This window comes from Drosophila miranda, chromosome 4 (assembly GCF_003369915.1).
Source record: "Drosophila miranda strain MSH22 chromosome 4, D.miranda_PacBio2.1, whole genome shotgun sequence".
Classification (NCBI taxonomy): Eukaryota; Metazoa; Arthropoda; class Insecta; order Diptera; family Drosophilidae; genus Drosophila; species Drosophila miranda.
Window position 1 is genome coordinate 28,775,193 of NC_046677.1, and position 9,889 is coordinate 28,785,081.

Here is a 9,889-nt window from a genome sequence, read left to right on the forward strand (position 1 = left end):
CCAAAAAGCGCTAGAGAGGGGCGGAGAGGGGGGGGGGGGAGGGGGTGCAACGGCCCTGAGCTAAGGCCAAATTGAAGTTCATTCGATTTGCGCTGCAGATCTGCAGCTTTAACTCGATTTGGCTTCGATTGATTGACATTTGTGCGGCGGCTTGATTTGGTTAAAGCCGCACGTTTCGGCCCTGAACGACTCCACTCCCACATGGCAGCCCCCTCGATGAGGAGGGGGGCTCTAGTATGCTGCTTCGTGCGGCACAGTCGATGGACTGTTGAGTGCCGGCGGTGGCAGAGCTGCTTTTATATTGCACGCGCCAGCATCTGCCGAAGAAGCCTTCAATTTGTTTCAATCTTGTGGCAGTCTCTCTCTGGGAGATATCTCAGAGATAGCTCTCTCTCTCTTTTATCTCTGACTGTTGCTCTCTCTTTCTAGGCACGTAAAATCCCATTCCGGCCGGCATCAAGGTATATTCTAAGGAAGGTAAGGGGCTGCCGCTTCATTTTGGGGCATACATCGGGGAGAGCGTATGAATATGCAGTTGAATGCAGATTTATTGCTGGCTGGCTTCGGTTTTTAAAGAATTAATCATGCACAAGACATGTAATTCGTTTATATGTCTCTTGGGAGCTCCCCTTTGAAGCCTTTGCTGCTACACTTGAATCCAGCTTCAATTTCCTCCATCATGCACAAGCAATAAATGTTGTTTTGGTTTTTTGGGGCCTGTACTAAGCCTCTGCCTCGAGCCTAGCGCCTTGTTATTGACTTCTGGGGCCCAAAAACGATCCCCAGCTGCGTCCACGGGCATAATCTGTTGAAGCAATCGCTTCCGCGTCTCCCTGGGCCCTTGAGAGGTCCTTCCGTGGCCAAATAGAGTCCTCACCTCACCAGCCCTCATCCCAAATCTGGACATGCCGGCTGTGGGCTGTGGGTAAACAAACAACAGCTGTTGCCAGGCCAGAGCTTCCTCTTAGCCCGTACACACACCGCTTTATGGCCATCAAAATAAGTGCAAACCATAATTCTCGGACTCTCTCGATGCCATAAACCCCATGCCCTGCCATAAACGTGGCAGAGGCAGGCGCCTGCGCTGTCCTCTTCAGAGAACAGGCCGGAATGTGCGAGCAGGTCCGCAGGCCAGGGCCGTGCGTGCGAGCGGGATGCATCGTAAACAAAACGATGCAACAGCCTGTGCCTCGGAGCCTCGGAAAATTCAGGTATTTCCGTCTCGGCGCCAGAAAGAGATGGGTCGTAAACAAAGACAGCTGTCTTTGGTGTCATTGTACTGCTCTGACAGAGGCGGCCGCAGCACCGTGCCACACAGAGCACAGCACGACATCGCGCAACGTGCGCCGAGAGTGTCTGTGCCTGTGCCTGTGCCCGTGCCCGTGCCCGTGTCCCGGCCCGGCTCGGCCCGGCTGAGTGGGTCAGGTGCAGGCGCCCCCCAAATCCGGTATGCGCCAGCTGCGCGTGACTCGCCTTCCTTCTCAGACGGGAGACGGAGGCTCCCCCTGCCACCGCCTCTTCGGTGTGTCTCTCTGTGCAAGTTCTGTTCAGTTTTTAGACCCAATCGACTTCTTGTGCCCCTTACTGCTGCCCCTCGAAGACTGACCCCTAATTGGCTTTTGGCTTTGACTCTGTCGCTGGCTCTTATGTAAGTCCACCTTTCGTCGGAGAAAGAGGAAGAGGAAGAGAGAGTTGTCGCTGATCCATCACGCAATGCCCCCCGCACCCGCCCCCGCACTGGCATCAGTCTTCGAGCTGCTCATATATTATGGAAATTGGCCCAATAATAGGGGCTATCATTTGTGGCTGTGCCTCTGGCGGCAGCTCATTTATTTTTGAAAACATTTTGTGCCGTTTATAGAACCCTTGCCCCCTGCCCCTTGCCCCTGCCCCCTGCCCACTGTCCCTGCTGCACCTGCACTTCCCTCTAATTAAAATGACAAATCGGGAAACATACAAAATGCCTTCTTCATCTTTTGGGCTGGCATCTGCTGTGCCAACGAGGCGTATGCGTAATATACTCGTCTCTGGGTCTCTCTCTCGGCTCTCTCACACCCTTCGGCGCACAATTTTCCACTTTTCCACTTAAATTTCTATTCGCGATCCACGCAAGTCATGCCGCAATCATTTACTTGAATTATTCCCATGATGAAGCGGCCCTCTCAATGACGGGGTGGTTTGGCTTTGGAGAGGTCTTTGACATTGGACTAGAGGCTAGAAAGAGACAAGAGAGGGTTTGAGGGGCAGGATAGGGATGTATAGCCTTGGGATAGTCCAGTTCTTACTCGTCTTTACAGCTTAGAGTCGAGTTTTGGCTGGTTTTCGCGGTGGAAAGCCTCTTAGGAGAACAGTAGATTCACTGTGATTCAAGTACTTTCGGGTACAGAAGATAGGTTCTTCAGGAATGTATCTTTACGATCCAAATCTACTCCTAAATGTTCACCTTTCTGGATGAAACTTGTCTCAATTAAGATCTGCAGCTGGCAAAACCGATTCCTTTAGCCTCGAAGTGGGTCTCCCTTGCCTTCCTCCAGGGTATTCCCCAGTCGTTCCCCATGCCTCCCCTATAATTCCCATTCCTGCTATATTCTCTGTGTATCTCGTCTTGTGGCAATTCTTCCCGAAACGAAAGATTTAAAGTGTGTCAAAGTGCAATAAACAATTGTCGTTTGTTTTTGGGTGTCAAAAACAGCGGGGAGGGGGGGGGGGGGGCCTCTGCCAAAGACATAAACGGAAACAGATGAGGGCACCTTCTGACGCGCTTTCGCTGCCGTCATTAGTCGCCTCTCCCTCTCGCACTTGGGGCGGCGGGGCGGGTGGGGGGAAGAGGGAACCCTTACGTGGCAAAAACAAAGCCAAAGAAATGTGAACGACGGTGAACGGTGAAGGGGAAGACTGGTTCTTGGTCCGCCATTGCTTAAATTAAATTTATTGCTCACTTTCCGTTCAATTGCCGAGCCCAGCGGACATCGAAGCGCTCACTTGGTCGCCATCTGCTCCTCCGCCTGAGATCCGCCGAGATCCGTGCCGTGCTCTATCGTGCTCTGTCGTGCTCTGCCGCGTTTAAATAGCGTAATAGTCGCCGTATTCGACGATCAGTTAAGTTCGAAGGCGCCCGGCATACCGGTTGCAGTTTTCAGTTCGGTTTCGGATCGTTCGTGTGGCTCTCGCTCGTCTGCTCGTCGAGGTAGGGCCTCAGGGATAGCCCCATTCCTTCTAGAGACAACTTAAGCCCCTTGTCGTTGCATGCCCCCCCCCCATCCCCATCCACTCACCTAATTCGATTTGCACCTGTCCGCCCTCCCGTATGGCGTTTTTTCTAGTAAACAAACCTTGAGGTCAAACCAGAGCAAAGCAAACCCCTCTCTACTACCCCCCTCTACCCCTCTCTGGTGCAGGTAGAAAAGCAATCCACTACAACGGCTACAGCGGTGCAACGCATTCTGAAACTGTTGATGCAACGCCAGCAGAAACTGCTGCGGCAATTGTTCCAACTGACTGCCTTGGCAAGACGTTAAGCATACGCACCGGTGTACAAGCGTACAGGCGTACGAAACAAAACTCAAGCGCGAGAGTGCGACCAGTGAAAGGTGAAAAGTGAGTGCCAAGTGGGGATACATCAAGGAGCGGGCCATTAACAAGCTCCATCCTGGGTAATCTGTGGTTAATCGTTAAAGGTGAGTGTTCCCCCCCCCCCCCCCCCCGCCGCCACGCAGCGAAAAGCAGTCGAGGGAAGGGCGGAAGAGCGGAAGAGGCAGCCAAATATAGTTATTAAACATGCATTAGCCGCCGCGACCTTCGATCGGACATCGGGTGACTCGTGCCTGATGGCAATTTGTTTCAAATGCAATCCAAACGAATGGCCCGAGTGACAGGCCTTCCAAATGCCGCACACTCGATTGATCTCCCATCCCATCCATCCATTATCCCCCCAGATCAGGCCCCAATGTCAAGTTCAAGTTCGAAGGGGGGCCTCTTGGGACTCTGGCAAGTGCCAATAGATTGTCGCTCTCTCTCTCTCTGGCAAATCAAAGCAATGCTGACAGCGGACAGTCGTTGCAATTATCTTAATTATCTGCGAGAGAGGATCGTTGGGGCTGGGATCAGGGTGGACGCCGAATGTTAAATATAGCATTGCCCTATTGATTTGGCCGTCTGCCCAAAAGATGGACAGTGGACGGTGGTGGAGGGGGGGAGGGGTTGCCCCCTCACATGATTTATGAATGACAGCTAACAAGGCGCGCTCTAACGGATCGATAAGCGGCCACCCTTGCGCCCAGCCCCCAAGGACACTCCAATTGTTGCCGACTCGCTTGAATCGATTCACTCAGGCATTGCAAGGGGTAAGGGGACTGGCATTTGCGTAAGCCGCTCGCTCCACAAGCGGAATTTTCCGCTCCATTATAATTATGGAGCGTCAATCACATGGTGGGGCAGGCAGTGGCTGCAAGTGCGTGCCGTCTCCATTTCAATTTCCCTTTTCATTTTGACATTTGAAAAGCCGGCTGCCAAAAGAGAGAGAGAGAGAGAGAGAGCACGAGAGAGAGCGACTCCTGCGACTCGCGAGAGAGCGGAGTCCTGTCCATAAAAGCGGACCGCAGACGCGAGAGCCGCACATTCGCAGGAGGACGCTTCGAGTGAACGGACTTTCAGAGGAGCACAGACACGGGAGCGGAGACAGAGACAGTCACAACGCCAGAGACAACGCCAGAGAAATAGCATAGAAAAGGGCAGAGTGAATAGTGAAAACGAAAGCGGAAAGAAAGAAAGGTCTGGCAAACACTGGAATCACAGAGGCATTCCCTTTGACCTGCTCCAAGCGTGAGGCCCGGCTGACACAGATTCCACAAGGGACTCCACGGCCCCTGCAGCGACTGACCTGACCCCAGGCCCCCCCACTCGAGTGGCACGAAAAAATCGATTATCCGTCGCCGAAAAGTGCAGCAGAGAGTGCAGCGAACCGCGACTGACAGCACCAGCAGCAGCAGCAGCTCCTGGCCGAAGGTCAGACACAAGTTCCAGAGTAGGCAGCGTCCCGGGAAAGCCACAACAACGGAGCCATTAACCCACCAACGAGACTCGACAGCGGTACGGCACTCTGGCACCGGCCACACGCAGACGCTGAGGGACAAGAAGACAACCCCCCACCGGTAGGAGCCCCCCTGAGGAGCCCCAGCAGCCACCAAATGGCTTACCTAATCAACATTCTCAAGTTCAATGTTAAGTATCTCAAAAATCAATAATTTGGAGGCACACTCGCAAAGGGAGAACCGCACAGAGAGCCCCCTCTCCCTCCCACAGAACCACAGGACCACAGGACATCCCCCGCACATCGTTTGGCCATAAATATTAACGTGATTCTGATTCTGATTCAACAATAGCCAAGGAAAGGCTCCCGTCTCGTCTCGTCTCGTGTCGTGTCGTGTCTCTCTCTCTCTCTCTCTATCGCTCTCTTACCCCCCCCCCTCCCGTCGCATCTGTGGTGGCGTCTCGCTCTCTGGCTGCCTCTTCTACTGATATTCTGCTGTGCTTTTCGCTGCGCTGCATTCGATTGCGCGTCCGCGGACAATGGAAAGGTCTGAGAAATTTTCAGATTACCTCTTTGCCAAAATGGGTCCTCCGAATGTGACGGCCTCCGTGCACGGCAGCGAGCTGCCGCCGAAGACCACGGAACGAAGCGACGCCCCCGTCGAGCTGACGGGCTACCGGAAGTGGCTGAGCGACAATCTGATGCTGCTGGTGACGCTCTCGGGAGTCCTCCTGGGAGTCACACTGGGTGCGTATGGCCGCCCACTCGAGCGCTCCTCAAACTCCACTCTTTCCCCCCCTCTCTCTCTCGCTAGGCCTCTCGCTGCGTCCGTTGCATCTCCATGGGGACTCCATCATGCTGATCTCGTATCCGGGAGAGCTGTTCATGCGGGTGCTCAAGCTGATGATCCTGCCGCTGGTCATCTCCAGCCTCATTGCCGGCTCCGCGAGCCTCAATGCCAAGATGAACGGCAAGATCGCCCTGCGGACGCTCGTCTACTTCGCCAGCACCTCGTTCTTCAATGCCGCCCTGGGCATTGCCCTCGTGCTGCTCATTCATCCCGGAAATCCGGATATGCACAATAACGACGACCGTTCGACGGACAAGCGGACCGTCAATCTTCTGGACAGCCTCCTGGATTTGGGCAGGTTAGTGAATCAAAGCAAAGTCGCGAGAAAGTTAATCGTTGAGGAAATCGCTTTCAATCCGCCTCTAAGTCGAGTTGAAATCGCTTTCAAGTCGCGTTCAGGTGGCGTTCAAATCGCCTACAAGTCGCGTTCAAGTCGCGTTGAAGTCGCGTTAAAGTCGCGTTGAAGTCGCGTGGAAGTCACATGTAAACCGGTTTGGAAAGCAGTGCAATCTAAACAAATTAAAAGCGGTGTCACGTTTATAAGCAGTAATTCAAGCAGTGTAAATGATGTGAAAATTGAATACAATTGAAATGGCAAGCGAAACTTGCCTAATTGGTAAACCTATCTCCCAGCCGCGCTGAGTAAATGGCCTATATTGCATTAAAAAACCTTACAAGTTGAGCTAAAGTAGCGCGGAATTTGTAAGGGAATCGCGATGACGTTAACTTTTATTTTTAAACTGTGGCGCAAACAAGTTCGGTTAAGCAGTATGAAATGCGAATAGGTGGCGCCATCTATTTGTCGCTAAAAGCTCACCTGAGCTGCCAAGCAGTGTACTCAAGCAGGACACAGCTTCGAACACTGCAGCAAATTTCGTTTAAATTTGAATTCGAATTTCCAAGAGTCGGCTATCCATTTCTCTCGTTTTGGCTCTTTTTTTACCATCACTTTCACTCGCGAATAATATTAATGGAATCTGCTTTTAAATCGTGCAGAAACTGTGCAGAAATACCTTGGTAAAGTACCAGAGGAATTCCCGCCAAATGTGTGATTTAACCGGTTGGTTCAAGCAGTACCCTCCAGCCGTTGGAGAAAGCAGTTCAAACAAGCAGCAGATAAGCCGTGTACTGCTTAGTAATGTGCATTATTGAACGTTGAAATTTGAATTTGAATTTAAAATTGCAAGGGCGCGACTGTCCATTTCTCCCATTTCTTTTCGCCTTTCCACAGAAACGTATTCCCGGACAACCTGTTCCAGGCGTCGATCCAACAGGCCCACACCGTCTACCTGCCCAAGCCGAGCATCCTGCACGCCTTCAACGAGACGATGAACGACACGGCTGTGCTGCTGTCCGGCGGACTGGAGGCGCAGCGCCAGGCCGACGAGCTGGACGAGGTTGTGCTCGTCCGGGATGTGCAGTACCGGAGCGGCACGAATACGCTGGGCATCGTGTTCTTCTGCTTGGTGTTTGGAACCTTCCTGGGGACGATCGGCCAGAAGGGGCAGGTCGTTGTGGACTTTTTCGCGGCCATCTTCGAGGTGATCATGAAGATGGTGACGTGCGTGATGTGGCTGACGCCGGTGGGGATCAGCTCGGTGATCGCTGGGAAGATCCTGAGCGTGGACGACCTGGGCCTGGTGATGGCGCAGCTCGTCTGGTTCATCTTCACGGTGGCCGTCGGCGTGTTCCTCTACCAGTTCGTGGTGATGCAGGCCATCTACTTCGTGTTCGTGCGCCGCAATCCCTTCAAGTTCTACGCGGGCCTCATCCAGGCCATGCTCACCGCCTTTGCCACCGCCTCAACGTAAGCCATTTCTCTCTCTCTCTCTCTCTCTCACACTCTCTGTCTTGCTCTCTGTGATAGCGATAGCGAGGGTATCTGTGAGATCTCTCGAGATCTGCGAACGTCTAACGTGCTACAAGTATTTTTCCTTCTTCTTGGTTTCCGATCCGATCCGATTCGATCCCTGATTTGCCCCCCGCCCCGTCGTTGTTACGTTCTTGTTATGAAAACTCTTTTGTTCCGCAAAAACACCTTGAAAACACTTGAAATCCACCCAACATCTACATCTACACTACACCAATCCTGCCACCACTGCAACCACTGCAACACTGCCACTGCATCTGCCACTGCAACTGCAGCGCTGCTGCCCTGCCCATCACATTCCGCTGCATGAACGAGAAGCTGCGCGTGGACCCGCGGATCACCCGCTTCGTCCTGCCCATCGGATGCAACATCAACATGGACGGAACCGCTCTCTACATCGCGGTGGCCTCGATTTTCATCGCCCAGATGAGCGGCATGGTGCTGGGCTTCGGAGAGCTGCTCACAGTGCTGCTGACCTCCACGGCCGCGTCCATGAGCTCCGCGAGTGTGCCGAGCGCTGCTCTGGTGCTCCTCCTGGTGGTGCTCACCGCCATCGATGCTCCTGTCCAGGATGTGACCCTCCTCTTCGCCGTCGACTGGTTTGTGTAAGTATGGAACCCGAATCTCCTCCTTAGAGCTTCATTTCATTGTGTCCTTTGCTGCAGCGACCGCATTCGGACCACCAACAACATGCTGGGGGACTGCTACACCGCCGCCATCGTTGAGGAGCTGTCGCGCAAGGAGCTGATGGCCCTCGATGCTGCCGCCGTCAATTATCAGGTGGGTTGTTGTCCGACTTCTCCGAAGAGTTCGTTAATGTCTTCCCCCTTGTTACCAGGACATGCCCGCCGGCACTCCCAATGGACACAGCGAGGTCATGCTGGAGGGCCAGACCGAGCTGATAACCGACTCCGTGGTGGTGGACATGAGTGCCGTGATGAACAACGTGAGCCTGCAGCAGGAGCAGCAGCACAGCAACCGCAGGGTCTAAGGATCCCCCAGATGATCGCCCCCGTTCGTCAGTTCCGTAGCAGCCACCAGCAACAGCACCACCAATAGACCAAATAGTGTTCCCCCGCAAAGCAAAAGCTGTTTTGATATCGATCTGAACAACTATCGACCGTGAGACTGTCGCATGAGTGACGAACCCGGAACCCACCCGATACCAGAATTTATTCCCCTTTTTTCCTTCTTTGGACTCGAAGAGAAGGAGGGCTTCTCCTCCGAACACACGTATATATCGAATATTCTCTCACCTAGTAGTCGTACCCGTAACCGTGCCCGTAATCGGATACGGGTGATGCAGTAGCACATACATTCGGACTGGCAAAAGCGAAGGCTTCTCTATGGGTGCTCTATTCGTGAACTGATTTCTGTGTTACGTTGTTTTGTTGCTTATTTCTACGATTATATATTGAGTGCGTCGTGTGTGTCGTGTGCGAATGCGAAGGTTGTACTACAAGAAGCTGGATCCTAGGTTTACTTCTAGTTTTAGTTTGCGGATCTGCTGGTCCCTCACTTTTCACGTTTTTGGTTATACCCAGATTACCGATTACCGATCACCAACTAGCGATTACCGTTTACCGATTATCACACATGCATTCGTAGACTGATAGCAGACTTAGTTCACTAGCGATAGCGATAACAATTAAACAATTAAAATATACACACCCACACATATATCCGCATACGTATACGCGTAGGCGACAATTACTAACCAATATCCAACATTCGATTTGTACGCAAACGCCGAATACAACAACAATAAATGTTATTATACCATTAGCTATCCAAATTTCCGTTAGAGGTCGGGGTCACCACTTTTTTTCAAGAGGTTGAGGCTCTCTGATGGGCTGATTCTCGTGTCGGGGACTCCTGTGTCTGCAGCTTGCTTACATTTATCCATTGAAGGGGCCATTATGAAGAAGCACATTATGTATTCTTTGTCGGGGTCACCATTTTCTTTCAATGGATTGAGGCCTTCTGGTGGGCTGATTCTCTTATGGTATGCATGTCTGTCGGGGACTCCTGTGTCTGCAGCATTGATGGGGCTTACTCACATTATGTATTTTTTGTCGGGGTCACCATCTTCTTTCAATAGATTGATGCCCTCTAATGGGCTGATTCCGTGTATCATGCA

At 52.5% G+C, this 9,889-nt stretch overlaps 1 protein-coding gene across 3 annotated transcripts; it reads left to right on the forward strand.

Moving 5' to 3' along the window:
- The first annotated feature begins 2,944 nt into the window (after positions 1-2,944).
- Positions 2,945-9,534, forward strand: LOC108163584 (excitatory amino acid transporter). Of its 3 annotated transcripts, XM_017298957.2 has the most exons (8): positions 2,945-3,187; positions 3,399-3,677; positions 5,594-5,776; positions 5,844-6,177; positions 7,111-7,686; positions 8,025-8,354; positions 8,415-8,529; positions 8,588-9,534. In XM_017298957.2, the coding sequence occupies exons 3-8, from the start codon at positions 5,611-5,613 to the stop codon at positions 8,738-8,740; spliced, it is 1,674 nt and encodes a 557-aa protein (XP_017154446.1). In that variant the 5' UTR covers positions 2,945-3,187; positions 3,399-3,677; positions 5,594-5,610; the 3' UTR covers positions 8,741-9,534. The 3 variants fall into 3 exon arrangements, with proteins under 3 accessions (XP_017154446.1, XP_033249464.1, XP_017154445.1); XM_033393573.1 differs by lacking the exon at positions 2,945-3,187 and having other exon boundaries at positions 3,394-3,677; XM_017298956.2 differs by lacking the exons at positions 2,945-3,187; positions 3,399-3,677 and having other exon boundaries at positions 4,379-5,776.
- Positions 9,535-9,889: the final 355 nt, after the last annotated feature.